The following is a 17,637-nucleotide window of genomic DNA, read 5'->3' as shown; positions in this document are numbered from 1 at the left end:
TCCCGTCAGTAGGGAGGAAGATGCTGGTGAGATGATTTCTGTCCATGTAGCTCATGACAGAAGAGTGTTCTGGCAGCAAACAAGGCTGTTGGTATCAGGGGCTGTACTGACAGCGCCATTGCCAGTAGAATGAGTGAGGGGAGTGAGGCTACCCCTTTTTACTCAGCACTTCTTAGACCACTTATAAAATAGTGTGTCCAGTCCTGGGCTCCCCAACACAAGAAAGATGTGGACAAATTGAAGCAAGTTTGGTGGATGGTGATGGGGCTGGAGCACTTGCACTGTGAGGAGAGGCTGAGGGAGCTCTCTTTGTTCAGCCTGAAGAAGAGATATCGAATTGCATCTTTCCAACACCTACAAGGAGGTTATTGAGAAAATGGAGCCAGGCTCTTCACGGTGGTGCGTGGTGGGAGGGTGAGAGATGACAGAAACTGAACAAAAAGAGGTTCAGGTTGGGTGTAAGGGAAAACATTTTCTCTGCGAGGACAGTCAAGCAGTAGACCAAGTCCCCCCACCAGGCTGTGCAGTTTCCATCCCTGCAGGTTTTCTAGGCCCAGTCCGGCCTCACAGCCGACCCCTTTTGGAGCTGAAGGGTGGACTGGGGACCTCCTGACGTCGCTTTCAGCCCGTGACCCCACGCCTCTCCAGGACCGCCTGCTGATAGCAGCACCTCCGCAGCCGCCTCCGTCAGGGCAGCCGGCCCCCTACCCCTGCCGGGCTGCGGCGAGGGCAGCCTCGGGCGGGAGGGCGGCAGCCGCCAGGGGGCAGGCGAGACGCGTGGATCGCCGCCCAGCGCCGCCCCCCTCCCCCCCCCCCCCCCGCCCCCGATTTCCCGCCTCAGACAAGGGCGCCCGGTGAGGCCACGGTGATGGGCCGCCCGGCTCTCCCCACCGCCCCTCACTTCTTTTTTAAGGGAAAAAATTGATGTGGAATCAAAAGGGTACCCGTGTGTCAGTGCAACGGATGAGCACAGGCGGCCTTTCCCCGGACGAAGGCTGCGTGCGAGCCGTGGCTGGGGCCCCCGGGAGGTGCTCCCTGCCGCAGGGAGGCGGGGTGGGCGGGAGGAGGCCGCCGGGTTTGCTCGGGGGCCTGTCGGCGTTGGTGGCCTAGCGGTCCAGAGAAGCAAAGAGAAAGAGGAAATAAAGAACCAAGCCCAGTGACCTGGCGAGGGACCGTCATTATAAGACACGACCGCGTTTTTCCTCAGTGGTGCGCTGCCGCTGCGGGTGTTCGGGTTGGGTTTTAGAGAGGCTAGTTACAGCCAGCCGCCTGAAATTCCCCTGCAGGTGAATGTCCGGGATGTGACACCCTCGAATCCTGTTTTCGTCTCGCTTTTTGCCAATGGGAGGAAGCTGTGGCATGGTAAAAACTGGTATGAGAAGATAAGTACGTGCCATGGTTCCCAACTCTGGGTTCTGTGATCAAACAGCCGCTTTGCATTACTTTAGGGGAAGTTGGGTTTTGATGTATCAGTGTGTTATGCTGATAGAGCATTTTGGTATTTTGTCTGATAAGATCTACTCTGTTTCTGTACTGCAGTTGTTTTTATGCATTTTCTGCTCTTGGTGTGCACATAATATTGAAGACTTAACCACTGACCCAATTAAAAAAATTCTTCCTAGTGCTTATAGTCTAATTGTATTTCTATAAAGCCTCAGGTCTGCAATCTAGTTTTCACTCCTGGGCACTCCTATCCTGCCTCCCTATGACTTCAAAGATGTTAAGCAGTAATACCTTTACCTTTTAAGTATAATGATCAGCTCTAACTATAATTGAACTAAAGTAGAAGGAATTAGTTGTTATTGAGAGGTTCATTATTTTAAATTATCTTTTCCAATACATCTGGACAAAGATGACTAGCCATATGATCTGCTGTTATCCACAGCATAATTCAGCCAATTTCAGCCAATCCAAGAGGACCAAACCTCATGTGAGACACTCTCCAAACAGTAGTTGGAGAGTGGATCTTGTACAATATCCCAGACAGAAAAAAAATCTCTGAAGAAAGGAGATCTTGGAGTTTTAGAGTCATCCTCTGATGGATGTCTGATCTGATAGGAAAAGCTTGATTTCCACCTCACTCACAATACCCTGCCGTAAGCAACTTGAGTAATGGAAGCTGTGACCACTGATAATTCTCTCAGGAAGCTATCTAGAGATAAGTGAATGGGCTACTGAGCATTTTCTTTTCTTTCCTTAGTTTGTCTTGGCTTTTCTTCCCACATAGAGTCTCTTGCTAGATGTCATAACTTTTCTCCCTCTAGTATTTTTTTTGAATCAATCCCTTTCCATTCCACAACATAAACCTTCATTATATGCTGGCTTCTTCAGAAGCTTCTTTATGCCAGAAACCTGCTTGCTCTGCCTCTTTTAACTCAACTTTTTTGTCTCCTTTCCATGAAGCAGCCATGCTGGGAGCTGACAAGCTGGAAAGCAGCTTTGCAGAAAAAGACTTGGGGGGTCCTGGTGGACACCAAGCTGAACCAGAGCCAGCAACATGTCCTTGTGGCAAAGGCGGCTAATGGTACCCTGGGCTGCATTAAGAGGAAAGTTGCCAGCAGGTCAAAGGACAGGATCCTTCCCCTCTACTCAGCACTGGTGAGGCCACATCTAGAGTCCTGTGTCCAACTCCGGGCTCCTCCGTACAAGAGTCACTCAGTAGGAAGGATCTCTCACATCTTTCTTATCTAACCAGTCATTCCAAGTGTTGGACTGCTAGACAGATTCATCAGGTCCTTTCTCCATTTTCTTCACCATCTGCATAGGTTGAACTCCATAAACTTCACCTTCTAAACTTGCTTTCTTGAACCTTAGTCACTTTTTGTCACTTCTTTTCCATTCCTAATATTTTAACATATTTTTGAAATATGACTTACAGTTCTGAACACAGTAGTGCATTTAACAGCGCAAGGTAAAGAAGTAAGATCCCTCCTCTGCTTCTGTGTCATAGTCCCACTTTCATACCTGCAGGGATTGCATCAGCCCTCTCAGCTATGAAACAGACTGGTTCTGACAAACTGAAAGGCAAGCGAAAGCTGTTTTCATGATGTATCTTGAGGCCCATCAGAAAAATCTCTCTCAGATTGTGGATTCTGTAATATTTGTAGGACAGAGGGACAGCAAAGATGAAAAACAGCGTGAAACAAAGTTGTTGAGGTGGTAGAGATGTTCTCAGTTTTACACACTCTGAAAAAGGCAGTTTCTCTTGCTAACAGCAATAGAACCAGCCTGAGGAAAGCTTTAGAAAATTATTCTGAAACAAACTAGTTATGCTTTTGATTTAACTTGTATATTTCAGAAGAGGATGGGCAATATACATGCTTTATCAGCTCTGCATGTATCTATGTAACTGCAATTTGAGCTATTCTTATATCATCTCTCTGTTTTTTCCTAGTTCTATGTTCTTCTGAAATAATAAGCACTGCTTATTAGGAATGGGTGGCTAGGCATAATTTTGTTAATTTTCATGAAATTTTGCTTTAAGAGCTATATTAAGAAAAGCAGTGGACAAAAGGAATGCAGGTCTTAGCATCAAGCATACACCAAGTGCAGGAAAATTTCATCTTGCATGTCTGCCATAAAATTCACAAGTCAAGGACTGTAAGAATATTCTAGATTTCCCAACTTCTGTGCAGAAGCTGTCCTTGCTAGTGGCACTGCTGCTGGCTGGGGAGTAGCCTTCCCCAGAAGGCAACGGGCAGAGAGGTGCCAGAACCTTTTATTTCCTGGGGTCTGTGAAGCAGGGGCTTGTGCCTAGGCTCTGTGCTTGATGCATGTGCTCTGCCGGTTGCAAGCCACCCTGATGTGTCACTCTTTTCCTTATGGTTTCTTGGCCCTGATCCATTTCGCCCCTCTCTTTCTCTTCCTCTTCTTTCACCGGCTTTCCTGCCTAATTGTATTTTTTCTCTTGAGAACCCTCTGGTAGCTTATCCTGAGATCGGAAAGCATGTCTTCCTCAGACCCTTCACTGCCCCAGCATTATCTCCCTCCCAGTGCAGAAGATGGGAAAGTGAAGAAAGACCAGTTATGAATTATGATAGCCCAGCATTGCAGTGTAGATAAGTATTTCATATTCAATTTTTTTTTTTCTTTTTTCCTCCTCAGTTTGGAAAGGAGGGACAAAGAATTTGAAACCAAAACTTAGAGGTAATACACACAAGAACTGGATTTCTTTAATAAAATTGTCATATTTCTGTGGTCAAACGTAACCTCCAGTAGCAAATAATTTACCTGAAGAGGAAAAAAGTCCACTAAGGGATGTTTGCCGTGAGATGGTTTGCTAATGACAATCCACTCAGAAATGACTGTGGAATATTCTGGAAATGGAACACTACACTGTCCCCTCACATGTTAACCATTGGAAAGCATTGCTTGTTGCAGTAGCACTGGTGGACATTAAGAAATCTGCAGCAAAACTAACTGACTTCCCTTTTTACTAACAGTCTGGATGATGGGAGCCAATGTACTCTCAGCAGTTTTAAAGATAATAAAAAACTGGGAGCAGTGGCACATCAGAGGGTTGAGCTGCCATCCGGAGGGGTCTCAAGAGGCTGGAGAAACAAGCAGAGAACCTCAACAAAGGGAAATTCAAAGTTCTGCACCTTGGGAGATGTAACCCCATGCATCAGTACAGGCTGGGGCAAACCATCTGGAAAGCAGCTTTGCAGAAAAGGACATGGATGGCCTAATGGACAAGTTGAAGATGAGGCAGCAGTGCGCCCTCATGGCAAAGAAGGCTAACAGTATGTGGGCTGTATCAGGGAAAGCATTGCCAGCAGGAGGAGGGAGGTGATCCTCCCCCTCTACTCAGCACTCGTGAGTTCCCACCTGGAGTCCTGTGTCCAGTTCTGGGTTCCCCAGTACAAGAGAGACATCAACATACTGGAGAGTGTCCAGGGAAGGACCACAAAGATGATTAAGGGACTGGAGCATCTTTAATCTGTGGAAAGGCTGAGTGAGCTGGGACTGTTCAGTCTGGAGGAGAGAACCCTCAGGGAGGTCTCATCAGTGTATATAAATGCCCGAAGGGAGGGTGCAAAAAAGACTGAGCCAGGCTCTCTTTAGTGGTGCCCAGTGACAGGACCAGAGGCAATGGGCACAAACTGAAACCAGCGAGGTTCCCTCTGAACACAAGGGAACCCTTTTTTACTGTGAAGGGTGACTGAGCCCTGGAGCAGGTTGCCCAGATAGGTCGTGGAGTTTCCCTCCTCAGAGATATTCAGAAGCTACATGGACATGGCCCCGGGCAACTTACTCCAGGTGATCCTGCTTGAACAAGGGGGTTGAACAGGACAATCTCCCTAGGTCCATTCCAACCTCAGCTATTCTGTGATTCAGTGCTGGTTAATCAGTGAACCTGAAGCAATCTGTCACATCTGTAAGTTTGATGACAGGATTTTACTGTAGGGCACTGGACACTGGTTTAACACACTGTTTCCATTTCTTTGTTAGCATTTTCTGAAATTCATAATGTTATGCCTAAAAATAAAGGAATGGTGTTTTTAAGTGAAGCTGTTACTTGCTGTGGTATGTAGTGGGCATATGCTCATTTGTTTGCTTGCCATGTTTATAGAGTCACTAAGTGACTGAAAGCATGCTGTCGAAGAAAAAACTGCAGAGTGGGTGAGGAGATAGCCTGGAAATCTGAATGTATTCATACGGAGGACAAAAATGCCAGCATATCAGCTGCGTTTTTCTTGTGCCTTGCTACTGTGTTCACTACACCTGCTAGTGCAGAGGCTTAATGCATTTGAACAGATAGAGACAAACTAAGATTTTCCCTGAAGCCCATCTGCTTTTTCCCCCTTAACTGTCTTTAGCTGCAGAAGGGAATTAGAGTTGCTTTTCAGGACAAGAAAAGAGGTTGAGAAATTGATCAGGTAATAGAAGGAGGTTGGCAGCCTAAAGTAGAGGGATGGCAAGGGGGGAAAACAAACAACTTCACTAATTAGGAACAAAATAAGGATAGAAGGGAGTTGTTGAAAGATACACTGAACCCACCATGTGACTTCTTCCACAGTTACAGCTGCCGATAGTGACAGTAGACAGTGTATCAGGGTGAAGGTACTAAGACATGTTGCAAAAACTATTGCATTTCCAAGTGCTCAGAATTATTTTTTTCTGCTAAGTGAATATACTAGAGAAGGACTCTTGAGTCCTAGCATATATTTCCAGATACTTTATCCATTGTGGAGGAACTGGTTATTTTTTTTGCCTATGGACAAACATGAAAGGTTGGTGATGGTCTTTTTCCTCGGTGCGTAAAGCTGACCACATAAGCAGCACATCAAGATTTAGGGACTAGTAAGAGACTTCCGAGACTGTGAGTTCAAGAGTGCATGTGTACGTGCATGAGTCTAGTCATATGGAAGGCAAAAGACCCACAAAGCTTGTTGTTTGGACAGGAGCAAAGTAGGGTTTAGCTGCTGTTTTGACAATCTCAATGTTAGGAATTGAGGTGGATGACTTGAGTGGGAAGGGAAAATGTTGAAAAAAAAATGAACTGAATTACAGCATGTGTTAAAAAAAGCAAGAGATAACACAAATCTAGTGAGCATCTACCTGATTTAGCATATCTGACAGTTTAACACATGCTTTATTTAAGGAACCAAATGTTAATCAAGAGTTAGAGAAGATTGGGTAACCCACTGGAGACATATTTGACAACCTGCATCATAGAAACAAAAGGCCAAATTTTCAGACTGGAATTTTGTATCTAATCTTGGAGGTGTATAGGTCAACAAATCAAGGAGGTATGCGTACACAGAGTTGTGCACATACATCCAGCTCTACGAATGAACACATGAAACCTTCAGTTGTACCATTCTTGGTCATTGCAGCAATACCTTTTTTCATTTTGCTTTCAAGAAATAATTCTGAGAGTGTTCTCTCCCCAAGAACACCGAATGTAGGTATTCCTCAATACACTGCTTTAATGGCAGGAGAATAAAACACCAACACAGAAAAAGACATGTATTTTAATAAATCATTAAATAATATAAACTATGCTAGCAAATATAAACTTTTACATAAAAATAAAACCTTTAACTTTTAATATAATTTGAATGATATTAATCTGAATGAAAATATTTGGAATGTTAGTGTAATAGCTTAATAACTGACTTCCAAATGGTTTAGCTAATTCAAAAGGACAGGCACATTCTCTTACACACTTGAAAATGGAGTAAAATTTGAGGTGGAATCTAGCAACTCACAACATCTTTTAACAGAAAACCCCCCACATTTGTACCCAGCAGAAGCTAGAGAATTTGTGTTCCCAGACTGCAAGTCTGAGCTGAAATGTCCCTCCTCTTGCTGAAAATGTCAAACCTACAAACACAATCAAGACCTCAGAAGAATTTTGCCTCAATTCTGCTACATTCTTCCTCCTGAAAGATGTCAATGCTGTGGAGTATAAAGTGCAGAGTTCATTCAAGATGGGAGAACTGGCACATTTTGAGTGAAACGGAGAATCTTTTCTGAAAGGTAAAACTACATCTATAGCTGAGCATACCGTAATGCATGGCTTGCTCTGTCTTCAAGGTTTGAAGCAAAATTTAGAAAGGGAGAACATAGCCAAATTAAAACATGACCTACTTATATATTTTTTCATTTTCTGCTTAGCTTAATTTTTTATATTTAGATTTATACCCATATAAGTGATACTTCATGCATTCATTTTCTATCCCTGCATCCATCTGAACAACTAGTACTGCATCTGATCAGAATACAGAGGAACAAAGTGTGGAGGTACTAACTGTCTGGGTGTATAAAGCTTGGATGATAGTGAAAAAAAAAACCTAAGATAACCAGAAATTATGTTTAAAGCAAGTCTTTCCTTCAGGTGACTTCTAGCTTCAAATGCCTGACAGGAATTGCGTGACTTTCTTCAGAAGGTGGGGGAGTACCCTAAATTTCCTCTTTCTGCTGCGCAGCTTTACAAGAAATTTACTGGAACAAAGCCACACTGGCTCTACCAAAAGTGTTTATGGCTCATGATTAATAGCCTGTCTTGGATCATGTTTCCAGTGATGGTTATGATTCACAGATTGTGGCCTAACTCTTTCTACTTCTGAGACATTCCCTTCTGTAACCTGCACAGCTCTGCTTTCGTCATTGACTCTCAGGATTTTACAATATCACAGTGCATGATGAAAGATACAGCAAAAAGATAGTCATGCAGACAGGCAGAGCATCATATTTAGTACCATTCTGGAGCAAAAATAAAAGCAGAGAACACTGGACAGTGGATTTCAGCCATCAGACAAAAATGTTGCATGTTGTTTTATAGGGTATCTGGGGAGGATTCTTGTTCTGGCAGACCATTCAAGAACATGGGACCTCAGGCCTTGCTGTGTACAGAGATGGTTCCCAGTCAGCTGTCTGGCTGATGGACTCAGTTTCAAGCTGGATAACCTCTAGACTGCTAGACTGACACCTGAAATAGATTAATTTTTGATTTACAGAAATGTGAGAAATGGGAGCTGGAAAAGGGTTGATAATAAATGTCCAGTTATCTTAGGATTTGGAGAAAGAATGAGGTGGGGCTCAGGACCCTTGGTTGTGTAAGGAAACAGGTCTGACTGTGAGGAATGCATTTCCCTCTTGCTACAAGGAAGGATAGACTTTGATGTCAGCATGAGGATCCTTTCAGTGCAGAATGAACCCTGGACTGCTGAGACCTAGTGTTGGAACAAAATAGAGAATGCAATGCAAAGATCAAATTATGTTCCTAGTACAAGATGATTCTTCCAGTCCAGTGTTGGTCAGCCTGTGGTGGAACAATGCCTTGGATCCTTCAGCTCTGTGATGACAGAGGCACTCGATGGAAGCCTCATCTCGTCCCTCACCCAGCTCCACCTTTCTTATAAATGGTGATGGACAAGAAAGGCTTATACAGTTCAATCATTTTAGGAGCCAAATCTACCAATAAACCAGAAAAAAAAGGATGAAACTGCAGGAAAAAGTGGTAAGCTGGTGCCATGGCAGCTTCACAAAGCACAAAGAAGAGGGAGAAGTGGATCCCAGGAGAAAGATGGTTTTACTTACCTCTGGATGGACTAAGTTGTTGCAGGAACTAAATTGTCCAAGGAAGTTTAGCTTAAGTTCAGCATGAAATTTAACTTTCTGTCAGCAGCTTGAATGTAGGTAAAGCGATGATTACAAAGAACAAAGCCTGTGACTTGAGGAACAGTAGAGCTGAAGCTGAGAAGTAATAACTTACCCTGGTTTGCAGATGAGTTATTTCTGTTCTTCTTCAATATCACAACACCCAAAAGAAGCGTGAGCAGTATAATCACAGCTATAAGTGGGCCAAAGAAATTTATCTTCGCCTGCTCCATTTCCTCACCCTGTATCTCTGAGTAAGATAACAGAGGAGATAAACACAGCAGATTTACTTTGGTGACAATTAGCTTAAACAATCTATCCCAAAGTTATGTGAATTAGAAGTTTAGGGGAAGGCCTTCAGCATCCTTTGCTTTTACAGTGCTTTAATAGTGTAAATAAATTTTATTTTAATTTCCAATAACTAGCGAAACTACCAAGTCCTAACAGCCACTTCAACAACAGTAACGCAAAGTACTCTTTCTGAAGTTTGGGTAATGTGAGCAACTTGGAGCTGATAATATAAGAGCCTATGAGGCTGCTACTGTGCTACTGCTACTCTTTGGTACCGTGCAAGTTTGAAGAACCTGGGATATGTTACTGCTTGGTATCTGTTGGAAATGATGGTCAAAGCCTAATGAAATGCTGTAAGGGATGTGAAAGTAGCAGGAAACGCAAAAGAGTTTCCCTGTATTTCCCTCGCTTTCTGGTCATTGTACTTTTGAGGTTTTGGTTGCTAGGATTAGCAGCTGATAGAGCTTCAGTTATTGCCAAACACAGCTTTTGTTTAGGTGGAGTTCCTAGTTTCTTACCCACCATCACTGCTTATCAGGTGGCTACTTTCATAAAGCCAGGGAGGAGAGAAGTAGTGGATAGCGAAGAGGAGGACGCAGCACTAGAGCTAATGTAGCCAATATAGCCATGTTAACAGTCATGAGCAACATGTAGAGATGTGCAAACCTCGGAAGACTTCTGTATTCTATTTTAGTATTATTTTAAAATCCTAGAATGGAAGGACATCAGAGGCAGCTTGCCATACCTAACATTGATGACTTCACTCTTTAGTTAAATTTATATGAAGAAAACTGCACTGTGGAACTTTTTTTCAGAATGAGTGGCAAGCCTCTTTTACATCTGCAGTAGTAAGGTGCATGACTGTACTACCCTGGTAGGTTTTCATGCAATGCTACCATTTCCTCTTGGCTCCCTGTTCCTGTCAGTTGAAGCACAGTTCTCCATCTTCAACACTGTTTAGAGACATATGCAAGCCATGTGGGTATTGTCTGTATTTTGATGCGCTTGTGCCATAGCTTATGAACAACAATATGTCAAAGGATGTTTTCCTGTCCCAGGAGATAAATAAAAACACAGATTTAGTTTAAAGAATGATCAGTCATGTGGAACCCTGAGATAATCCAGCAGTAAAGTCTTATTGCAACTTGGGTCCCCAGCTTCATCTTGCAAGAGGTGTCTGAAAAAAGACACAACGCCAGAGAAAAAAATCCCCAGATAGTGGGGATTTTGGAATGTGCACTTCATTCTGCCAAATGGTATGAAAACCACCAGGAATGCTTCTAAGACTAGTCAAAGTTTTATGGCCTTTACTCTTAAACTCAGCACAGTCTATTTGGCAGTTTGTGAGCCAAATCTGGTCCAAGAGACTCTCCTGTTCAGCCTTCTGCCTCTCTCTAGGAGATGATTAAGAATAGCAGCTCAAACACCTAAACATCAGAAAAAAAATCTTTTTTACTGTCAGAGCAGTCAAATACTGGAACAGTTTGCTGAGAGATGTTGGGGAGTCTCTATCCTGAGATATATTTAAAACTCAACTGGATAGGGCCCTGCACTCCCTGTTGACCCTGCTTTGAGCAGTGTTTGAACTAGATGATCTCCAGATGCCTCTTCCAGCCTCAACAGTTCTCTGATTCTGTGAAGTGGCAACCTCTCTTAACAGCTAAACATCACCTCCAGATACTGGTTGCCACCTAATCCAGACATCCAGGTTGTTTTGTTGCTTCTGCAGCAGTATTTAGGGAGGGAGCGAACAGGGCTGTGTTCTGGATTGTGTAGGCAGTAGCTGTCCTTCTCTATGCCCTATCCTTGCTGTAATAAGACTTCCCATATGGAAAGGAAAGGGAATTTGGTGGCAACATCTGTTGGTTAACAGGATGGAGAACATACAACCCTTGTAACCAACTCCTACTGCTACTTAGGGTTTATTCCCTGCCCTGACTATGCTGCTGTCTGTGATCAGCTCTACTGCAATGTGCCCTGCTCCTATCTGTGCAAAAATTGGAATGGGCAAATGGAGACTCACCTATGGCTAGTGGCACTGAGACAAGGCTCCCCAGCTGCTCTCCAAGGTGAAGCAAGCAGCTAATGTTAGTGGGGGTGTTTATAGGAACTGTGGTATTCAGCTTGCTAGTAACATTGTACAGCTTTGTTACAGCATCCTGTGAGACATCCATGTGACCCATAGACCTGCGTGTTTTGTTTCCATGTGAAATTAGCCAAGTCAACTGCTTGGGCTGTGGATAACCTCCGCTGGAAGAACAGGAAAGATTCAAGTATTCGTTGGGCTTTAGTTCCCCAGTGTGCAGCCATGCTATCTCAGGTTGACTATAGTTGGCTGAAACAGACCAAAGAGAAAGCGTCATGAGTCAGACATACTGCATCTTGTGACAGTTCCTAGATTCCTGGCAATTATTTAAGATTTTCAGGCAGAAGCAAGTCTAAACAATTTTCCCAGGAAAACAATGGGAGTCCCAAGAAGGGTTTGTTATGTTTTTGATACATATATAGACTCGCTGCTCCTTGTCCTCTGGGCATTTCAAGGACGTAAGTCTGACCAGCCAGACAATGGGGCTCTGTCTCTTCCATCTCCTTTAGATCCATTGACACCTCAGAATAATCAAACCTGTCCTGCTTGCACGTTAGTACATAAAGCACGAAATGGGAATGGGACACAATGCTGCCTACTCTTCTCATCCTGATTAAGTAAAGGGAAAACCACAAATTTCTGACTGTGAAATGGAGAGAAAGAAGTCAGCTGAGGGACTTCAGATGGGGTAAGTTGGAGGCCCAGTGCTGTCATAGGTAGAAATATCCTTCATGTATGTCAGTATTATAAGTAATCATTTTGCAGCATATAAAGTAATTCACTCATCTTAACTTGATAGTAGGCCCCCTTAGCTCAGCGTTTTATGTCGAAGTGGCCACAGTACAAGTTCTTTTACTTTGTGTCATTGGATACTCATCCCAGTCAATGAAAAACATACTTGTTGCTTTAGAAAGTCAAGTTTTCCAGGCAAGAATTAGTGAAACAGCATTGGAAAGAGATTAAACATGAAATATTAATGATAAATGGAAGCTTTTCTCAACCAGGATTTCTTTGGTTAAAAGGTCATAGTAGAAATAGTAGACTATAATGGAAAAGGAGAAGAAGAGGATGTAGACGTAATACTGACTGCATTGGCATACAGCAAGTTAAAAAAACCCAAACAAATAAAACCCAACAAAAACTAGGAAACTGACTCAAGGCTTCATTGAAAATACTTCATTATTTTAGTGCCAATAGGACAAAAGACAATAAGGAGAAATATTGAAGAAGGGGAAAAGGAATCTTAGAAAGATATGAGCCTAAGAGGGTCTGACTGTTCTGCACACACTCAAAGTGTTTGATTCAGGCTCTAACCCTTGCCCCAGTGAATTCTTAATACGGACAGACGAAGAAACATGATGTTGCTTTTATTTGCTGTATGACAACACACAGAGAGAAGGATTTAGCTTAGTCAAACCCCCAGGAGAGTCCATGGCTATGAATTCAAAATGGAAAAAGCCCCACCTTTTTCACACCCCAAAATTTAGTTAAAATTTGTCCCTTGGGAGAGCACAAGCTTCCTCTTTCTCCTCGAAGTCTGACCTGCTTAGCTGGCTGCTCACTCCAGCTTCTGGTCTGAAGTATTTATTCTCTCCTTGGCATTTTATAGGGAGGGCAGGAATGTAATCCGTGGCTGTGAAACTTGCCAAATCATCCAAGTGATTTAAGAGTTTCAATCTTATTGACAGTAAACAACTGGAAATAGTAGAATATACTCTGATCAAAGCACTTCTGTTTTTATGGCTTCTGGAACCTCAATTTACTGAAAAGTGATGTTGGTTGCATGCAGGGTGAGGGCTATATGTATGTGAGCTTTGGATTGTTAATAGAAAAACACATTTCACGAAGTCTTTTGTATTTAAAGATAACATGTCTTCCAAAAAGGCTATGGGCTTAGATTTAAATACCTCAGAGACAGCAGATCCATCAAGCCCTTAATATTTTTCTCAATGGCTTAATCACTCTGTTTTTTTGTTCTATTTTCTAAAGTGACAATATGCCTTCTCACTTGCTTCAGCCACTGACTGTTTCTATATCTTCACTGAATTAATTAGCCTTTTTTAAAATATCCAGTATTTTATGTGTATTTCAGATTCCCACACTCTGAAAACAAGACTCTTCTCAGTCGTCTGTGTTATAAGCTAATCAGATCAATATTTTAATGTCTCCAGTTGGACTGTATTTTTTTCAGCCTTCAGATAACTCTAGCAGAGCTTTTCTTCATGCTTTAAACTTTTTCAACATCCCCTTTAAAATGAGGACACAAACTGTTAAGTCTCTATTCTGACATCAGTTTCACTCCCAAGTCTTTGAATAGCGCATATTTTGAAATAGCTTCCCTAGTCTCACCTACTTCCCTTACTGATCCATCCAAAGGAAGCACTAGAGCCATGCTATAGCAGCAGAATTTCCAGTTAAGCTGCTTGTCACCATAGTCTCTACTTTACCTGTTTTAAGAGCCAAAGCTTTCCATTGTGAAGCCTTCCCTTCTTTCTGGAGAACGATCTGTGCTCATTGTTCTTATAAATCGTCCTGGTTTTACAAAATACTTATAATATACATATATCTATCTATATATTTTCCTAATGTAATACATATAAATAACACATGTAAACTGTATTAGAAGGTACTTCAGTATTTCTGAATGCGCTTGGTCACCAAGTGAGGTAGATCACTTTGTATGACTGCCCTATCATTCTTGTACAGCACTCAGTCTGTCTTATGTCCATTTTAAATGTGACATCCCATACTACGAAAAACCCTCCACATATGACATTGGATTCTAACAAAGAAACAGCAAGTAAGCACAAGTACATTTCAACATTTGTGTTTTTCTCCTAGTTATTTTTAAGGTTTGTTTAAAAATAAGATTTTATACTGCTTCTTCCTTTGGGAGCTTATTGAACAGAAAGTCATTTGGAAGGAAGACAGCAGCAAATGGTTTAAGTCTTCCTAAGTTAAACCTTAAAAGGTCTGTGAGAGTTTTAGTGCCTAAGTATGAGACTTCTGTAACACATTGCTCAGGTGTTGGCTCAGCTGATTTAACTGCTTGAATTAACTGAACAGTTGATGCTAAGCATCTTTTAAATTGGAGGCGCTGATACTGAGTGCACATTACGAGTGCCTGAGTTCTAAAGCTTTGCTGAAAATGCTTATTATGTAGATTCTGGGAGAATCAAAATTAACAATCTAGCTTCTCTATCTGTGAATTCAGGGAACACTTGCTGGTAGCATGAAGCTAAATAGGCTCAGACATCTTGGTACCCTGTTTTTGGCTGCTGGTACACGTGGCCTGTTCTCTTTTGAAGCATTTTTGAAGCCTGAAAACACCAGTGGAAGTTAGAAGCTGTTCTTATTAATGACTAGCACTATCATAGTGGAAGAGAGAACACAGGCATACCGACAAAAGGTTACTAGCAGAACAGTTTAAAACAGAAAAACATTAGGAAAAGATACTAGGAATTACTAAAAATATTAGAAAATATTAGGAAAAGATTGCTTCCTCACTGAATCCCTTTTCCTCTGATAACATGCAAGAGATCAGGTTGAATCTCACCAATGTCTGTGTTTTTTCTTCAGAGATATTTTCAGTCTTACTTTAACTGAACATACGAATTTCTACTCCTCCACATATGAGCTGCTCTTTTCTCTATTTCCCCTGCAATTTATATCATCATAAAATAGCTGGGTGTTTGCAGAAATCTTGTTATGTTTCAATTGTAATTTACCACCAACGAAGCTAACTATTACTGCTTTTAATAGAAGGGAGTGCATCAGATGCAAATAAAGCAGTGTATTTTGCAGAGTCCTAAAAGCAATAAAACTTGCAGGAGTCAGGAGGAGGAAGGCAGAATGGTTTTCACTATAAAGTATGACAGAATGGAAATCAGGAATGATGTGATACTGAGAAATTACTACCTCGTTTTTTACTACTTCTGATTGCTTCCACCTGAGTACTTTTCATTCAGAGCTGAGGATTTTCTATTGAGAATGCTCTTATCCATCTTTAGAAATTCTGCTCCAGTGCAAGTACATCTTCAGTGGCTTGGGGACAGTACCATGCATTTCTGGACTGAACAGTGTGACAGAGAACCCTCCCCAAAAAATTCCAGACCAGATGACAGTTAGAAGAGATTACTTACCAATGATGTGCAGTAAGCACTCGGATGTGTGTATGACCTTTGGCGATCCTTTATCTCTGTGCTGTATGATACATGTATACTGTCCCTCGTCCACAATTCCTACATTTAACAATTGCAAGGTCCATTTGTCCATATCCATCTTGGTGCGATTTATATACTTAGGACTAAGGTTATCATGTTTTTCTTGTCCATAGTATACTTCGTGCACCACTTCAACAGCCCCTTTTTGCCAAAAAACTATTATATCCTTTATGTCAGTTTTGTGAGAGTTTGGAAAATAGCAGGATAGGTATGCAGTGTGATTGAGAAATGACTCCACCTTAGGCACACTGGCAGCAATACCTTGGACAAAGAGACAGAAAAAAATAAGATTTCCATCAGCTACAAAAGATCACCAAGTATTTGCACTCACAAGGCAACACTTAATGACAGAAGCAATAAAAATGCCAGCATTTAGACACGAATTCTCCATAGTTCTTCAGACTCACTTAATCTTGTGGAGTTCAAGTCATAAAAGTATTTCTTATTTTTCTTCCTGTATTTTAGTTTCCAAGGAAGGCCTACCACCCAGAGGTTGCGAGCGTCTATATTTTAGACTTCTATGCAGGCAAGAGGTCCAAACTATTCTTGTATGTAGCGTGCTGAGTGTAGTGAGACTCTGCCACAAAGGAGACAGTTGCACAATTTCTTTTTAAGAAGTTGAGTTTATTCTTCTAATAAAGTAACACAGCATTGCAGTGAAAGATGTGTAAAGTGAATACTGTGTGGTAAAGGTTGGTGTCTAGGGACTGTATGACCTCAAGGTCAGAAACAGCTGAACATGTTCAGTCTCACTGAAGAATTACTGTAAAGTTTAATGACAAATTAAATGTCAGATTTAACTGTTCTGTAATTAATCTAGAGTAGATTGAATGTCAAATTTAACTGTTTTGTTGCTGATCTTGTTAATGGAAATAGTCAATAAACACAATTATGCCTTCATGTAAAGAAAGCATGAACTGTATTACATAAAGGATGATTTTTCTCCCGCTTTCATCAATGCATGTAGCCATTATTACAGGTGGTGTTAGGCTGGGAGGACTGTCTTTTCTTGGAATAAGAAATGCAGTCTTCTGTCCCAGAAGATACAAACAGCTCTGCTATGTTCAAAAGAAGGAGAAGATTTACAGTCTCTCTCCTGGTGAGAGTTTTGACCGCTCCTCCAGAGCACCTGACTGCAAAATGATCTCCATGGCTGCCTAAAACTCCGTTTGTCTCATATTAAACTGTCAGTTTTCAGGGTAATACTGCTCTGCTCTATGATATACAGAGGTGGTATACGCACATTTTAAAGGTTTAAATTGAAAATTTAAGAGCAACATAAAATAAGTGTAATGTAAAGATATAAACATGAAGAGAGAAAGTACTTACTATATATTTTATAGAGTTCCTGCACACAATTTAGATGTATGTCACATTGGCTATATGACCTTAATTGTGCAACAGAAATGATTAATTACTACTAAGGAATGAGCTTCTTAGTGGATGAGAAACTATCACATAGCAGGACACAAATAATCAAAACAGTTTTTACAATTAAAAATGTGCCTTTTACCTGGGAGAAGTATCATAGCATAAAGGAAGAATATGCAGACTTCCATGACACTGTAAGAAGGAGGAATGACAGAAATATGTTAGAGGTTGAAAACACTCCAGTACCTTCTCCACTACTCCCAAAGAAGTGGTAAAACAAGAGGTTTTAGCAAGAGAGAGACTATTGAGAAAGTTAATCTCACCTTTTCCCATGGACTGGTGCAAGACCTTCTGTGTGCTTCACCCCCTTTAGCAACAAGAAGCATGCCGTGACAGATCTCTGGTTTACAGAGCAGGTTACTGCAAGATTACTGAAGACAGGGTATGCCATGGTAGGAACACAGAGCCACCAGGGTGCAAAGGACAGTTTGAGTACCTAAAATGCCTGGTGTGGAGGAAAGAGGAATGGGGAGCATGCTTGGGCCTGACTGTGTGGGG

The 17,637-nt window shown here is 41.8% G+C and overlaps 1 protein-coding gene across 1 annotated transcript; it reads right to left on the bottom strand.

Annotated features, from left to right (window-relative positions):
- Window positions 1–8,325: 8,325 nt before the first annotated feature.
- On the bottom strand, window positions 8,326–17,271 carry CD86 (CD86 molecule). The gene is made up of 6 exons (XM_086460664.1): window positions 17,222–17,271; window positions 15,628–15,969; window positions 11,423–11,734; window positions 9,224–9,358; window positions 8,850–8,922; window positions 8,326–8,437 (listed from the first exon to the last, which is right to left on the bottom strand). The coding sequence occupies exons 1-6, from the start codon at window positions 17,265–17,267 to the stop codon at window positions 8,326–8,328; spliced, it is 1,020 nt and encodes a 339-aa protein (XP_086316790.1). The 5' UTR covers window positions 17,268–17,271.
- Between the last annotated feature and the right edge of the window lie 366 nt (window positions 17,272–17,637).

The sequence above is a fragment of the Leptosomus discolor genome, chromosome 1, assembly GCF_034619465.1.
Source record: "Leptosomus discolor isolate bLepDis1 chromosome 1, bLepDis1.hap2, whole genome shotgun sequence".
Lineage (NCBI taxonomy): Eukaryota > Metazoa > Chordata > Aves > Leptosomiformes > Leptosomidae > Leptosomus > Leptosomus discolor.
This window is presented reverse-complemented; position numbering and strand designations above follow the sequence as displayed.

Bases quoted from the DNA above. Each gene is read 5' to 3' on its own strand.
- CD86 (XM_086460664.1), bottom strand. From the start codon at position 17,267: ATGGAAGTCTGCATATTCTTCCTTTATGCTATGATACTTCTCCCAG. The intron at 11,735-15,627 runs GTAAGTAATCTC...GGTCTGTTTCAG, and splicing joins GTGCTTACTGCACATCATTG to CCAACTATAGTCAACCTGAG. The intron at 8,923-9,223 runs GTAAGTTATTAC...GTTTATTGGTAG, and splicing joins TAACTCATCTGCAAACCAGG to ATTTGGCTCCTAAAATGATT.